This window comes from Streptopelia decaocto, assembly GCF_964273445.1.
Source record: "Streptopelia decaocto genome assembly, chromosome: 19".
NCBI classification, from domain to species: Eukaryota; Metazoa; Chordata; class Aves; order Columbiformes; family Columbidae; genus Streptopelia; species Streptopelia decaocto.
Window position 1 is genome coordinate 669,626 of NC_138674.1, and position 14,763 is coordinate 684,388.

General features: G+C 63.3%; 1 protein-coding gene across 2 annotated transcripts in view; it reads right to left on the minus strand.

Moving 5' to 3' along the window:
- Positions 1 to 14,763, minus strand: part of ITPR3 (inositol 1,4,5-trisphosphate receptor type 3) — a 35,991-nt gene that overhangs the window by 8,689 nt on the left and 12,539 nt on the right. The window contains exons 8-45 of one of the 2 annotated variants that reach the window (XM_082069390.1): positions 14,579 to 14,725; positions 14,078 to 14,173; positions 13,201 to 13,251; positions 12,550 to 12,692; positions 12,305 to 12,404; positions 11,884 to 12,044; positions 11,067 to 11,208; positions 10,711 to 10,872; positions 10,455 to 10,627; positions 10,224 to 10,343; positions 9,705 to 9,887; positions 9,376 to 9,627; positions 8,959 to 9,103; positions 8,656 to 8,803; positions 8,155 to 8,351; positions 7,881 to 8,010; positions 7,585 to 7,642; positions 7,217 to 7,382; positions 6,900 to 7,064; positions 6,663 to 6,731; positions 6,373 to 6,498; positions 6,129 to 6,251; positions 5,757 to 5,957; positions 5,165 to 5,416; positions 4,962 to 5,087; positions 4,539 to 4,664; positions 4,313 to 4,433; positions 3,461 to 3,645; positions 3,204 to 3,352; positions 2,924 to 3,032; positions 2,708 to 2,798; positions 2,319 to 2,488; positions 1,854 to 2,028; positions 1,589 to 1,773; positions 1,318 to 1,518; positions 868 to 978; positions 557 to 652; positions 215 to 316 (exon numbers count right to left, since the gene is read on the minus strand). In XM_082069390.1, coding sequence (XP_081925516.1) covers positions 215 to 316; positions 557 to 652; positions 868 to 978; positions 1,318 to 1,518; positions 1,589 to 1,773; positions 1,854 to 2,028; positions 2,319 to 2,488; positions 2,708 to 2,798; positions 2,924 to 3,032; positions 3,204 to 3,352; positions 3,461 to 3,645; positions 4,313 to 4,433; positions 4,539 to 4,664; positions 4,962 to 5,087; positions 5,165 to 5,416; positions 5,757 to 5,957; positions 6,129 to 6,251; positions 6,373 to 6,498; positions 6,663 to 6,731; positions 6,900 to 7,064; positions 7,217 to 7,382; positions 7,585 to 7,642; positions 7,881 to 8,010; positions 8,155 to 8,351; positions 8,656 to 8,803; positions 8,959 to 9,103; positions 9,376 to 9,627; positions 9,705 to 9,887; positions 10,224 to 10,343; positions 10,455 to 10,627; positions 10,711 to 10,872; positions 11,067 to 11,208; positions 11,884 to 12,044; positions 12,305 to 12,404; positions 12,550 to 12,692; positions 13,201 to 13,251; positions 14,078 to 14,173; positions 14,579 to 14,725 — 5,457 coding nt within the window. The remainder of the gene's footprint in view (positions 1 to 214; positions 317 to 556; positions 653 to 867; positions 979 to 1,317; positions 1,519 to 1,588; positions 1,774 to 1,853; positions 2,029 to 2,318; positions 2,489 to 2,707; positions 2,799 to 2,923; positions 3,033 to 3,203; positions 3,353 to 3,460; positions 3,646 to 4,312; positions 4,434 to 4,538; positions 4,665 to 4,961; positions 5,088 to 5,164; positions 5,417 to 5,756; positions 5,958 to 6,128; positions 6,252 to 6,372; positions 6,499 to 6,662; positions 6,732 to 6,899; positions 7,065 to 7,216; positions 7,383 to 7,584; positions 7,643 to 7,880; positions 8,011 to 8,154; positions 8,352 to 8,655; positions 8,804 to 8,958; positions 9,104 to 9,375; positions 9,628 to 9,704; positions 9,888 to 10,223; positions 10,344 to 10,454; positions 10,628 to 10,710; positions 10,873 to 11,066; positions 11,209 to 11,883; positions 12,045 to 12,304; positions 12,405 to 12,549; positions 12,693 to 13,200; positions 13,252 to 14,077; positions 14,174 to 14,578; positions 14,726 to 14,763) is intronic. The other variant, XM_082069391.1, reaches the window with a different exon arrangement.

Below are 14,763 nucleotides of genomic sequence, written 5' to 3' on the forward strand. Positions count from 1 at the left end.
GTGGGGCGCTCAGGGGACAGGGACGTGGGGCGCCCAGGGGAGAGGGACATGTGGCGCTCAGGGGAGCGGGGGGCTGGCTTCCCACAGGAGCCAAAAGCACATTCCCAGCCATGCCTGGCTGGAGGAAGCACAAATAAATACAGAGAAATAGGTGCGAGCCGGTGGGTGGGAGCGCAGCGCGGCACGGGGAGCCCAGCCTGCCCCAGCTCGGTACCTGCAGCGCCAGGATATAAATGTTGTGGCCGACTTCCCGGGGGGAAACCTCGGCGTTCTCACACTCCTCCTCCTGCAGATAGGCCTTCTTAATCACGTCAACCTGGAGGGCAGCGGAGGGACAATGAGCTTCTCCCCTTCCCCTTGCCTCATTTTTCTTGCCTGGGAAAACCATTCGTCGAGGATGCTCGTGCAGAGGCCGGTGTGTGACCAGCAGTACGGAGATATTTATCAGATTTCAAACCAAAAACCGCGCCAGGACGCGCAGGCAGAAGAGGCGCAGCAATGGGCACAAGCCGGCGGGGCTGGGGCTCGCTGCAGGGGTTCCACCACCAGCTCTTACCAGCTCCTGCGGGCGGAGGCTGATGAGGATCCGCTCCGCGTTTTCACTGTCGTGTCTGCTCTCCATGAGCGCCAGGAGGAGCTTGGAGGCGTTGTCCTGGCGAGGAGAGGCGCTCGCTGAAGGGAGCCGTGCCCAGGGTGGCAGAGACCCCCACCCAGAGGCACCTGAGCCTCACCCGGTAGAGATGCGCCAGCCCCAGCCCACCAAACCCAGCTGCTCCCGCACACGAGGACCTGACACAGTCCCCAGCGCACCCCACGGCACACGCAGCTGTGTGTGTGCCCCCCGGCCGTGCCCCCGGCTGTGCCCACCTTCAGCTGCAGCACCAGGTCCATGCGGTACTTGCAGAGGGGGCTGATGTCATTGAGGATGAGGGCGGTGATGATGTCGATGCCATTTGACTCATGGGTGACGATGCAGCTCTGGGGGGTGATGCAACGTGTGACCCCACCAACGCTGCCAGTCCTCCCAGCTTCGCCCTCCAACACAGCCCAGTCCCAAGCAGCGCCCTGCGCACAGCGCTGACCTGCCTGCTTCCCTGGGAGCCCCTGCGCAGGGCCCCACTTCCATCGCTGTGTTATTTAACCCGTTTGCATCTACCCAAGCACATAACCCACAGCACTCCTGCGCTCCCCAGCATCCCCCCCATCCCATGTTCTGCTCCCACTCCCCACTGTTTTCCCACCCACCCCAATTCCCCACTCGGGTGTCCCTGATAAGGGGTGAGGTGCTCCGGACACCCCGCGGCGGTGCCCGCAGACCTGGTTCTCGTGGCAGGGCCCCTGGCAGTACTCGGTGAGGGTCTCCAGCGTCTGGGTGATGAGCGCCACGTTGTACTCGTTGATGTAGAGCCCAAGCAGCCCCAGCCCCCCCGTGGTGCTGCCGCACATGATGTCGAGGAACTGCAGCGTCTCGCACACCAGGTTGTAGTTGGTTTTGTTGTTCTGGCACCGGAGGAAGTTCTGTCGAGGAGAGTCTCGGTTACCCCAGTGGCCCTGCCCTGACCGCGGCCCCGTCAGCCCCCTAACCAACCTGCAGGTCCCGGTTGTGGTTCTCGCAGAGAAGCTGCAGGAACCGCAGAATGGGCTCCATGATCAGGACCGTCACCCCCATCTCGTTGTTCTGGCCCTGCTCCCTGGTGTCATGGCCCTTCCGAAACCCTAAGGCCATCGGGTATCGGGAGGGGGTGCCAGGCATCAGGAAGGTGTCTTCTCGTCCTAGAGGGAACCCAACCTTGTCAGCATCGGGCTATCCAACTACAAGACATTGGCTCTCCCAAGGGGACACGGCCCCGTACCTTTGGTGCCGGGGTCATGCTCATCTTTGTCCTCACGGGGCTTGTTCCCGATGTCACTCATGTTCACAGACACCGTAGACTTGGTCTCCTGCTGCGCCTTCTTCATCCGGTCATGCAGAACCTTGAAGAACTTCTCAGACTTCTTGTCGCTCGTCATGAGGTTGTAGAAGGATTTCTGGGAGGAGGAAGGACAGCGTTCAAACCTCCACCATGGGCTCCCGCTGTCCCTGCCCACCCCTCTGCTTGGGCCATCTGCGCCACTCAGGACCTGGTCTCTGATTTCTGCAATTCCTCCTCTGCACAACCAGCAAAGCCACGCAAGCAAAGGGGATTCGGCAAAGCGGGATGCTCAGGGGCCAACCCAGAACACAGGGCTGCCCAGCAGTGCCCCCCAAGCACTGGGACCATCACACCCATCAAACCATCGCTGCCCGCACCCCGGGGCTGGCGCCCACCGCGCAGCACCTGGATCTCGGTGTTGCCCCCGTCCAGCAGCCGGATGGCAAGCAGGATGCTCTCCTGGAAGATCTTCTCGTTCTTGGTGTTCATGATGAGGTCGGCCACCAGCTTGGTGGCCCCTTCTCGGTCCAGCCGGCACTGGACAGCAGCGATGGCAGACCAGTCCTGGTCCTGGCCTGCGTGAGAGGACATGGACGTGATGCTGCGGCGGTGCAGAACGAGCACAGCTACATCACTGCTGCGGCACCTCAGTCCCGTCCCTCCACCCCTGGATCCTTTTCTCCCGTGGAGGTGGGGGCATGGAGAGCAGCTCCAGCCCCGGTCCCACCACGGCGTGGGAGCCGGGCACTCGAGGTGTGTGTGACACAGGGCAGGTGCAGGAGCCGCGCACTCACCTCCCCCAGCAGCATCCGCGATTTCTCCTTTGGAACTCGACTTCTTGTTCTGCAGGTAATTGTTCAGGAGCATTTTCCGCAGCAGGTTGCCCTGCCAAGACAAATAAACATCGTGAGTCTCCGCGCTGGAGCGGGACGAGGCCGAGCAGCCGGGGCGCTGCAGCGCGGGTGCGGGGCTGCCGGGCTGGGGCCGCGCCGCGGGACCGTGGTGCTCACCCTCTCGCCGTATCTGTTCCTCTTCACCAGCATCTGCTGCAGCGTCCTCAGCACCTTGATGCACAGCTTCTCCTCCGTCTCCATCAGGTCCTTGGTGTGCTGCACCAGCCTGGCACCGCACAGCCACCGTCACACAGCCCAGAGGGGTTCCCCGAGGGAACCGTCCCCACCACCCCTCCGGGCTGCAGGCGCACACTGGGATGCACAGCCCACAACGACGATGCTCACCAGCCCTTCCCGGCTCTCCCAGCACCCCCTGAGCAATTGCAAACATCCTCACTTGGACAGGAACCCTCCGCTCTCGCAGCGCTGAAACGCCTCGGTCCCCTCCATGAACAGCAGCTCCGGCCGGTGCAGAACATCCACCAGGACTGACAGCTCCGCCTCCACCAGCGGCTTCAGGCGATCCTCCAGCGCCGTGATGATGTCCTGAGACCCACACGCACGCTCAGAGCCAGCGCACACGCAGGAGACACGCAGGGGACAGGGACCCTGCAGCACCCGTGTCTGCTGCCACCATTGTCCCCCTGCCCACACCTGCAGCTTCTCGATGATGTTCTTGTAGTCCCACTGGTTGGGGGTGGTGGAGACGCGAGGGAAGGTCCGTGTCGCCGTCTTGTAGCTGGATGTGTTCCTCTGCACGGTGCTGCTGGAGCTGCTGTTGAGCAGGGAGCTGACGTGGGCGTCCAGGTCCATGGGCAGCGCGATGGAGCGGCTCTTGGCTGCGGGACAAGGAGCCAGGGTTGGGGACAGGGCTGACCCGGACTGTGTCATCAGCTGGGCCCTCCCCAGCCCTGCATTTGCAGCAGAGATCTGGGTTAAACACAAGAGTAGACTCCTCCAGGCTAGTGAGGGGTAGAGTATTCTCATCCATCCATCCATCCATCCATCCGTCCATCCATCTCTCCCCACTGCCCAATGCAGGATGAAAAGAGCCACCACCCCCCGTTTTGGTTGGGAAAGCCCAGCACGGAGATGTTGTAGCACCCTGCCTGGGTGCAAAGGGAAATCCCAGGCGGTGCGTCAGCACCTGCAGTCCCTTCCATCCCTTCCGCACGCTGACTCAGCACTGAGCGCCCGGCCTGACTCAGCAGCCACGGGCGGGCCCAGGGAAAACCGCCACCAGTCCCGGCTTTGTGTCCAGGCCTGGCACCAGCAGGGACACCCCACGGACCTCCCAGCCAAGCCCGGGCTTCGGCTCTTCCCACACCACCCCGCTCACACCCGGAGATTCAGCTCAAAACCAGCACATCCCAGAGCCCAACATCCCCATTCCCGGGGGAGCCTCTCGCCGGGTGAAGGTGGCTCATGTTGGTTGCTGGGGCAGCGGCGCCCAAGGGTGGGGGATGCCCTGGCTGGGGCACAGGTGACCCTGCGGCAGGTCCTTACCGACCATGGCCAGCGTGCGGATGCAGGCTTCCGCCGCGCTGCGGTGCTGCTGCTGCAGCCACGGACACTCCAGCAGCCGCGTGGTGGACTGGAGAAGCTGCACCACGATGGTCTGGTGGGTCTAAAGGAGAGGGCGGGTGGGTTTGTGTCAGCGCCAGCTGCGTCCAGACCTCGTTCTGGGGCTCGATGAGCCGCTGTCCTCCCCGGCCATGCAGCGCCTCCTCACCTGCAGCGAGGTGCTGTTCTCCGAGAAGGGGGAGCTGAAGAAGGCGTTGATGGTGTCCAGCACCACCGTCAGCACGTACTTCTCCAGCGTGGGGTCTGGCAGGCGTTTCTCTCGCTTCTTGCACATCTGTGGGGACAAGGGAGGACGCTGGTGGCACCAGGTGAGGCGAGCACGTCCTGGCCAGGTGCTGCTGGCACGCAGAGCTGCTGGGACCTCGCTGAGCCGAGGGACATGGCTGGTGACCCAGCTCCTGGCTCTGCACCCCGGAGCCCTGACTGCTCCTCAGCAGCCCCACCAGTCCCCAGGGTGCCCCTGTCCACAGTGCCCCCTGGGATGTGGGGGAGCCTCGGTGACACCAGCCTGCTCCCACCTGATGCAGCAGCTGTTGCTGTCACGTCCCTCCCGCCCAAACCCCGCACGCACCTGGGCCATGTCCAGAGTGAAGTTCTCAAAGAGAGTCCAGATGTGGTTGCTGGTGTAGATCTCCTTCATCTCCACCTCCGTGTCCACGTAGCAGTGGTTGACGAAGTTCACGTAGGCCATCTTCACCTGCCGGGCGGGAGGAAGGCTCAGGCGCCCTCAGAAGGCAGCCAGAGCAGGGCCAGCAGCTCGCCGCCCCCCCGTACCTCCGTGATGCAGTCCTCGTGTGTCACCACCCGCACCACGTCCTCCAGGGGCAGCAGGGACGTGCACTTGATCTCCGTGTAGACGTTCTTGCCCTCGGCGCAGGCGGCCAGCAGGTCCACCAGCGAGATGTGGTACATGAGCGGGCTGTTCTCCTCCACCCCGTCCCGCGCGGCCGTCATCATCTCCAGCAGGGTGGCCAGCGAAGCCTTGTCGTTGTAGAAAACCACCACGTCGTCCCCAGCGTTGGTGAGCTGCAGGGAAGTGTCAGTGGTCACTGCTCTGGAGGAGGGTCAGAAACCTCACGAGGCAGCAAACAGCGTCCTCCGCAGCAGGGCAACGAGAGGGAGCGCCCGCTGACGGGTGACAGGGCTGTGCATTTACGGGGAGAACAAATTATTTGCAGTGCCATCAAAAATCACAGCTTGCAGACTCCAAAATGGCTCTTGGACCTTGCATTAAGCTCCTGGAGATGCTTCCTGCTCCAGGGAGAAGCCAGCATGGCTGCGAAGGCTCTTCCTCAAGGAAGAAGCCAAGCGTGTGCCCCTGGGAGCTGTGCCAAGCCAGCCCCAGGGGCCGGGGAGAGCTGCTCACCTCGGTCATGATCATGTCCTGGCACTTCTTGACGTACTTGCCCTCGGCCTTGATGATGGTGTGCAGGAAGTCGAGGTACTGGACGTGGCGGCCGTGGGTGGCCACGCAGTGGATGAAGTGCTGCGGCACCGTCTCGTTGATCTCCGAGCAGAGCTGGTAGTTGTTGAGGAAGATGTGCTGCATCGTCTCGGCCTCCAGCAGCTGCGGGACCGGGGCAGAGTGAGGCTGGGGGGCTGCGCGGAACGGCCGCCCCTCCTGCCCAAACCCTTCCTCCCGGGGTCTCCTCCTCCTCCTGCTCCCAGCCCCGGGAGCGGTACCAAGGTCTGTCCCTGTGCTGCTGCCTCCCACCACCCTCCAGCCCCCTCTGCGCACCCCCGGGGTCAGGAACAGGTTGAGGTGTTTGTGCAGCAGGGCCTGGTTTTCCTGGTTGCCAGCACAAAACTTCTGCAGGAACTGGTGGGTGAACTTCAGAATCTCCATCATCTTGGCATCCCCCTGAGGAAGGGTGAGGAAAGGCTGGTGAGGGACGGAGTGCGGGGGGCGGTGCTGCCCCACCTGCCCCGCTGCAGCACCGGGGTCCCCGCGGCCCCTGGGCACTCAGGGACCACCCACCCACCTTCTCATAGGGGATCTGCAGCAGATCCAGCATCACTTTGTGGGCGTCCATGTTCTTCAGCAGGCGCTGCTGCTTCTTGCGCACTTGCTCCCCGACCCCGCACATCTTATTCAGCCGCTCCAGGATCTGGGGACAGAAGGATCATGGCAGAGGGGACCGAGCCTGGGAGCCCGCTGGGATGGCCACTGGTGCTGGGGCTTGCTTGCCATCCAGATGTGCGTTCCAGGAGCCCAGCTGCTCCCTGCACGCCCGGCTGCGCAGCCCTGGGGACGGGATTTGGTCTCACTCACCCCCTTGACTATCTGGTAGTTCTCGCTGCTCTTCTCTCCCGGGGCAATGACCTCTTCATCGGCAGCAAGCTGCAAGGGGACACAGACAGTGTCCGGGTCCCACCGCAGCTCCGCAGAGTCTGGGGCACAACCCCACGCCACAGGACCCCCCGAGCCCCCCAGGGAGAGGGGACACAGCCCATGGAGCTGGACTGAAGCTGCAGCTCTGCCTCCCAGGGTCTTGCTCAGGGCTCTCACCTCCTTCTTCTCCTTCTTGTTCCCCTCCACCGCGCTGTCGCCTTTGCTGCTGCCCTTCTTGTCCACCCAGAGCTCTGATTTCTCCACCATGGTGCGGAGCTTGTCCAACTCTGACTTGATCACCTTGTAGTTCTCGACATCCTGGGCTGAGATCAGGAGCTGAACCTGCAGCAACATCCCCAGGGGGTCTACTTTGGGGCACAAACCCCCTTCCCCTCCTCTCCCAGACGTTCCTCCCAAGGCAAGGGGCCAAGGCCCGTCCCACGTCCTGCACCCGCAGCCAGCGGTGGCTCCGAGGTGCCCCGGGGCAGGGTTACCTGTTTGAAGGTGTGCAAGACCTCCTGCCGCTGGCTGAAGTGCTTGAAGAGGAGCTGCAGGGAGCCGGAGATGAGCGGCGGGTAGTCGTGCATGGTCAGGTGGATCAGCACCCGCAGGAACATCCTCCCTCCCTCGTCATCCACCTCCAACATGCTGCTCGTCTTCCTGCAGCCGGGACAAAAGCAGGTGGTGTCAGCAGCTGCGTGGGAGCTGGTGTGCACTGTCCCCCCCCGGGGTCGATGGGGACAGCCGCATCAGCCTTCGCAGCCTCATCTTCCTCAGCAGCTGCGGCTCTGAGCCTCGGCAGCACACACAGGAGGGCAGAGCCCCACGGCCAGGCTGGCCGTGCACCGCGCGCAGGACTCACCCCACACCAAACATGGCCTCGGCGTGCTCCCCGATCCGCTCCAGGTTCATGGCTGCGGCTGGGGGAGAGGGGAGGGACGTGAAAGGGGGGAGCAGTGCCAGCCCTGTGCACTGACATCCACCCCCAGGAACCAGCCCAGCTCCCAGCCCCTGCTCCAGCATCCCCCCCATCCCTCCTGCACAACCCCGGCGGGCGTGGGGACGCGGAGCTGCTGGAGCTGTCACCTCCAGTGCCCGTGTCCCCAGCCTGGGGGGTTTGCTGAGCTGAAGTTGTACCAAGAGCAAAGAGAGGGTTACTTGTGGAGTCAAAGGCAGGAGCTGTCCCGTCAGCCGCGCTGTCCTGCATGGGGTAGACTTCCACAAACTCCTTCTTGAAGACGGAAAGCAGGTAGGAGATCCTGTAGTCCAGCCGCACGTTCAGGATGAACTGGCAGCGGCAAAGAAAGCAGAAGTAAGTCCTGTCTTCACGCCAGCTCTCTCTGCATCAGAACCCCATGCCTCCCCCCAGCACCGCATCCCACGGGTCCCATCCGCAGCTCCACAATTCTTCTCCCTCTCCACCACCTCCAACCTGCAGGATCTCCAGGATCTTCAGCTTGGTCTCCATCACCACGATGTTCTCGTTCTCAACGCTCCTCCCTCTGTCCACTTGCTCCGGGGCAGAGCCAGCGCTGAGGTTCGGGGAGCTGAAGATGGACTGCTTCCTGCTCAGCACCATGGTGGACATCATCTGCCCAACGCCCTGGATCGACCGCCGCACGTTCTTCCCTGCAGGGGCAGCCAGAGCGGGCAGAGTTCATGCGGATGGAAAGGGAGGCGGTAGAGGACCAACAGAAGGACCCACCGACACCAGACAGTGCTGCAGATGTTAATCAGAGAACGCACAGGAAGGACTGGCCATTTCTCTGGCATGGCCAAGGGCTCCACACCTCGTGTCTCCCAGTGCAGACCCACCAAACCTTCTGTGCCAGCAAACTGCTGGCTTGTTTTCTTGCAGCCAAAACTGGAAAGCACTGGGCGGCGCGTGGAAAACACCTTCCTGCGGGACCACGGGTCTGGAGCAGGGCCTCACCTGTCACCTCGTCGTTGTAGACCGCCTGCATCATCAGCTGGGGGTTCTGCACGCAGTCGATGATGCCCAGCAGCGTCCGCGTCAGCCGCAGCAGCTCGCTGAAGCTGTAGAACCCGAAGTAGATGAGGTTGTGGGCAAGGCTGACGACCTGGGGAGAGACAAGGCAAGTCCAGCCCTCGCCGTGCTCAGGACTGAGCAGGACAAACGGACATGCGGGCAGGGACAGCAGCGCGGGGGCCCTTATTGCTGCAGCCAAACGGCGCTGTGTCCTGCAATGGGACGGGGCAGCAGCAGGACTCGCACCTCGAAGGTGAGCTTGTTCTTCTCCTCGTTGGCGAAGGGCACGGCCTCGCTCACCACGTTGTTGAGGTAGTCCTCCACGAACTCCATGGTGCTGGCAAACTTGTTCTTCTTGTCGTCGCGCGAGACGTTGAGGTTGGAGTCATAGCTGCGAGGGGAGAGCGGCTGAGCTGCCGGGCAGCCCGTCTCCGTGCCCCAGGAGCTCCATCCAGGCAGCTGCTGAGGCAGCACAGCCAGAAGGGATGCCCACGACCGCGATGGAGCCCACTTCCTTCTGAAGGCTGGGCCCTGCCCAAGTCACCCCACAAATGCCCCCTTCCCGCCCCTGGCTAAAGCCCAGCCAGCCCTACAGGAGACGGCAGCTGCCCTCCCACCTCCTCCCTGTCCCGCAGAGCCGCCGCGAGCCCCGGCGTGTCTCACTCTTTGATGGTGATGGCCGTGGGGATCTCAGTCCAGAGCCGCGCAAACTTCACGGGCATCACCAGCTCCTGCGGGTCCCTGTCCACGTGCACGTGCAGCATGAGGTGGCAGAAGGACGCCCGGAGATCGAAGGGCAGCATCTCGTCTGCCATGCAGAGGAAGATCAGGTCCACGCCCAGCTGCTGGGAGATCTCCTTGATGGCCAAGTACTGGCGATCCAGGCACATGCGGGCAAAGAGCTTCAGCTGGTACCTGTGGGCGACAAGAGGGAGTGAGTGTGTGCGACCCTGACGTCCTCATCTGGGGAGAAGGTGCAGCAGGATCATCACCTGTAGTAGCTGAGGACGTTCTCATCATGGGCATTGCCAGCCCGGGCCTCCTGGGCCAGCTGCCGGATGCTTTTCTCGTGGTGGTCGTTGTTCTTGTCTGTCCAGGTGAGCCAGACCTCCTCCTCCGAGTACTCGATGCTCAGGTACTCGTGGCTCTGGGACATCTCCTTCACCGGCCGCAGCCTGGGGCAGAAATGGGGTAAAACTGGAGACGCTCCCGTGGGTAAGGAGCGGCTGCACCGCGATGGGTGACGGGAGAGACTGGATATTGGGAAAAATGTCTTTATGGAAATGTCGGGCATTGGAACAGGCTGCCCAGGGCAGTGCTGGAGTCACCATCCCTGGAGGGTTGGACAGACAGAGACGAGGTTCTCAGGACATGGGGCAGTGCAAGGGGTGGGTTAGTGGTTGGACTCGATGAACCTGAGGGTCTCTTCCAACCAAAGTGATTCTGTGATTCTAAGGCAGGACCAGGCACCAAACCCCGCCCATGGAAAACCTCTCCCCTTGGCTGCTCACTCGGTTTTGATGAGGATGTCGCTGTTCTTCGGGTCCAGCACACACTTGCAGATCAGCTCCTGTGTGACGGGGATGGCGATGTGGTTGGACACGCACAGGTCTGAGAGGTAGTCCAAAAACCTGCAGAGCAGAGACACCTCGCTGTGACGGGGGGTCCCCAGGGCCCCTCCCCACCCCGAGGCACATCCCACCACCGCGCCGCACAAAGCCCCTCGGGATGGGGACACGCACCGTGGCTCGCGGTTCTTGCGCACCAGGCTGACGAAGGTCTCCACCTCCGTCTTGGTGATGTGCTTCTCCAGCAGCTTGCGGTTGTTGTGCAGCAGGGCGGTGATGGTGTCCTCGGCCAGGATGTCGTAGCCAATCTGGGACTGCATCATGCCGAACTGCTTGGCGATGTGCTCCTGGAGCGGGCAGAGAGCCGGTGAGCCCAGGGCTGGTGCCGGGGTCTGGCGATGCCCCGGGGCTCTCCCGTTGCCCCCCGCACCTGGTTCTTGCGATAGTCCTCCTGGGAGTGCCGCAGCACGCGGTAGCACAGCCGGAACATGTACTGGTAGGGAGCGTTCTTCTGGTCCGACAGCTCCTCCAGCCGCACCAGGGGCCCTTCCCCACCCTTGTCCTTGAAGGGGGCTTTCAGGATCCCAAAGATCTGCCCAAACGCAGAGATGGTAAGTGCTGCCGCCCCCACCACGTATGGCTGGACACTGGCCGTGTGGTCGGGAGGGCTTGGAGCAGCCCCGAGGCACAAGCTGGGGAGCAGCTCCATCTCCATGGGCTGGTCCAGAGCCCTGGCCACCTGCAGAACACCCCGTGGGACCCCGGCGGAGCCCCGGGGCCACTCACCTGCTTCAGGATGTTCTGCTCTCGCATCAGCTTCTGCCGCTCCCGGTTGGGCTTGGTCACCACGATGTCCAGCACATTCTGGCCATTGTTGGGGACGTCACTGACGAAAAACACCAAGTCCTCCAGCAGCTGGATGACGAACCTGTGAAGGGGCACAGTGGGACCCTCCGGCTGGGGAAGCTGCTCGCCCACCCAGCCGCAGGTCCCTGGTGCATTTTGCAGGACCAAAAAGCCCATGTTCAGGGCTCAAAACACCAGGGAAGCTGCTGGGTGATCCTCCTCTCCCTGCTGGAAGCTGATGGCTGCCCTAGAGCAAGAGGCTTCAGAGCCCCTGTGTTCCGAGGGAACCCATCGCCACGAGCCAGGGCAGAGCCAGGGCCCGAGCTGGTGATTCATGGCGGGGATTCGGCGTTTAACGCCTCTGCCCCCTCGGTCACCCTCGCGGACCCACGGGGCGGGCTGGCAGGGCGGAAGCCGCTCGCTCCGTCCCACAGGGTATCTGTGTTTGCTCAGGAAGCACCAAGAACCCACCCACCTAAAAATAACAGTGTGACTAACCCGCCTGCCCCTATCGTGGGGCCATCTCTCAGCCCCTCGGATATTTTTCTAGCGGCGCAGGAGGGGCCGGAGCGGGGCTGTGGCATTATCTGGTTTCCTCGCCAGACCCCTGGGAGCCGCAGCCGCGGGTTCGGGTCGCGGGCAGGAACGCGGGGCAGCGCTGGCACCCGCGGCCACGCAGGGGCCCCGTCCCGCAGCGGTGCCAGGAGCCCTCGGAGGAGCCGGCACGGCCTCGGCTCCCGGGACAATGCCTTCTTACCTGCGGTCATTCTGGCTGAGAAAACCTTCGTTCATCTTCTCCACCACGCTGGCCAGCATGGAGCTGGCGTCGTTCGCAAAGTCCAGGTCCCGGATCTCAGACACGGGCACGGAGACGATGGCGAAAGCTTCTTTGTCTTCCTTAGTGGGGCACGTGCCCAGCTGGGGAGCAACGGGGAAGGAGCATCACACAGACAGGGCAGCGCTGACCACGTCCCACCATCTGCCCCCCGCCCCAGGTGAAGCCAGTGGCCCTTTTGTCCCATCAGAAGGACTGGGGTGGGCTCTGTGCTACTGGGATGGGCTCATGGCTGGTGTGCAGCCACCCCGGGGCTCGCCAGGGTATCTCAGCCCTGGGTACAGCCTGGAGGGAGCACGCCAAGAGCTATTAGGGCACGGGGGAGCAGGGAGCGGGGCCGCACCATGAGGCGGATGGGCCTCTCCTCGTCAATGTCGATGGGCACGTAGGTGCTCTGGATCCAGGTGTTGGTGCAGAGGTGGCGCAGCCTCACGTAGGAGTTCCTGCAAACAGCACCGCGTGCCGGTGAGCGACCCCCGCACCGCCACGCCGGCACCCGCCACGTCCCACAGCAAAGCCTCCGCAAGAACAGCCTAAAATTCCACACTCCTAAGCCTCACGCCACCGTGGCAGCGCAGGCTCACGTACCGCGGGACGAAGGAGTCGGTTTTCTGCAGCGTGGTGGGGTCCAGCTCGAACAGGGAGGCGATGTCGTTGCCGTGGGGCACGGCCACCAGCCGGTACTTGATCTTCTCCCCCGTGTTCCTGCGGCTGGCGCGGCCGCTGCCCCCCTGCACCGGGGAAAAGGGGGTGAGCCCGGCACGGGCGGCACCGGAGCAGACGCGCAGCGGCCACGCTCGGAGCAGAAGCTTTTGCTCGGATGAGCCTCGCAGCACAGAGACACACGAGGGGCTGCGAGAGCACAAGCGCGGCGCGATGCACCTGAGCTACGAGGCCACCCCTTCGCCAAAAATCACCAACAGCAAAACGTCCAATCTCTCTTCTACCAGCGCTTCCCCGTGGCCTGGGGATCCAACATGCACTGGGGCCCCTCCGACAGATTTTGGCAGGGTCCTGTTGGAGCGGGACACAGGGAGGCTACACTAGAGTGCGGGTGCGGGGATGCTCTGCGGGACAGCGGGACAGCCCTGGCGCAGCCTCGGCACCGCGGCGCGGGCACCGTCCCCGCGGCGGCTCTGTTTCGGGGCATTTTCCCTGCTTTCAGGCAGAATCTAAGAGACGGCGTGATTTCAGGCAGCGGCAGCAGCGTTTCTGCTAGCGAGGCTGCACACAGCTCACCGTGGGCGCTGCTTTGGGCTCAGCCACGTCTCCTTTATAACTTGGGTTTTCCTGAAAAGTTAAAGAGGGAGATGAAAGACAGCTACCAGTCCTGCCCGAGGTCCCTCCAAATCCCTGAGCGTGGAGTGTTCTCTCTATTCCTGCCTTCCTCGAGCACGTTGCAGAGAGGAAACCTGCCCAGGTGGGGCTGGCGGACGTGACCCATTACCGGGCACAGCGCTCTGTCCCCGAGGAGCGGGCGGGTGAGCCCGGGGGCAGAGCCGGGCTCTGCGCCGCAGCACGAGCAGCTCTTGCTGTGCACCCCGAGGCCCCGGGCCGAGGTCCCTGAGCAACGCACGTCAGGCAGCACCAGGGGACGGGGACCGTTCCGTGATCTTCCTTCCTCTGCGGGAGATGTCACCTGAGTGTCTTTTGGTTTAAAACACCCACTGCAGAGCCCCAGTATTTGCTCTTTCCCATCCTGCAGTGGTGGAAACCTCTTTGTGCCTCTATCAGGAGGCCTTGAGCTGCCTTTAAATGGGAGCAAAAAAAAACTGGCAACTGGTGTTTCCAGCCCCAGATTTTGCCCACGCTCTCCCAGGCAAATGCAGCCCTGGATGCTGCTGTGGACCAGAGGATGAGGATGGGCAAGACCTGATCAGGAAGAGTTAAATGCAGCAGGTGGGGGAATTCTGGGGGGAAGCCCAACGCTGCAAACATGCAAACGCTGGCGGTGCTCACAGCCCCGGTGCTGACGCCCCCCGTGAGTGAGGAGCTGTGGGGGCCCGGGCAGGACGGCTCCGCGAGCAAAGGGAGCGGGGCAGCGGCACCGCGGGCACGGCCGCACTCCGGGCAGGACGGCGCCCGCTCTCCCCGCAGCCCCCTGCTCGCCCCTTACCTCTGCGGCCAGGTAGTTGCCCGTGGCAAGGTGCTTGAAGCGGTACAGGCCGTTCCAGTGCCCGGCGCCCCCTCGGCACGGGTCATGGTGGACAACCTGGGGGAAGCGGAGCAGCGATCAGCACGCGGGGCTGCGAGGAACCAGGACGCTGGTCCTGTCTGCAAAGCTCCGCTGACCCCGGGCAAACACGCCACGGGTAAGAGCCCCATCCTATCTCAGAGGTGGCCATGAGCAAATACACTCAGGGTGTGGAGCCTGACACCAGTGCCCATCCAGTGCCTATCCAGTGCCCATCCAGTGCCCATCCAGTGCCCACCCATCAGCAGCCGCAGCTCCCAGTGCTCCCACAGAGCTTGAGCCTTGCGCTGGTTTTCACCAGGACAGTCAGGCTGCCAGAGTTCAAAATGTATGGAAATAATACTCACTGTTGCCAGCACCCGCCCCCGATGAGAGCACAGGGGTACCCGAAACCCCCGCGCGCCCCGTCCCCTCCCCGCTCACCTCCACCTCCCACAGCGCGTTGGAGCTGGTGGCCGAGGTGGCCGACTGGCGCAGCGTGGTGCGCAGGAAGACGTGCAGCTTGCCTTTGTACTCGTCACACGTGAGGAACTTCTCCTGCTCGGCGTGGAAGAGCCGCACCACGTCCCCCTGGGGTGGGACACGGCGCTGAGACCCGGGGACAGCGA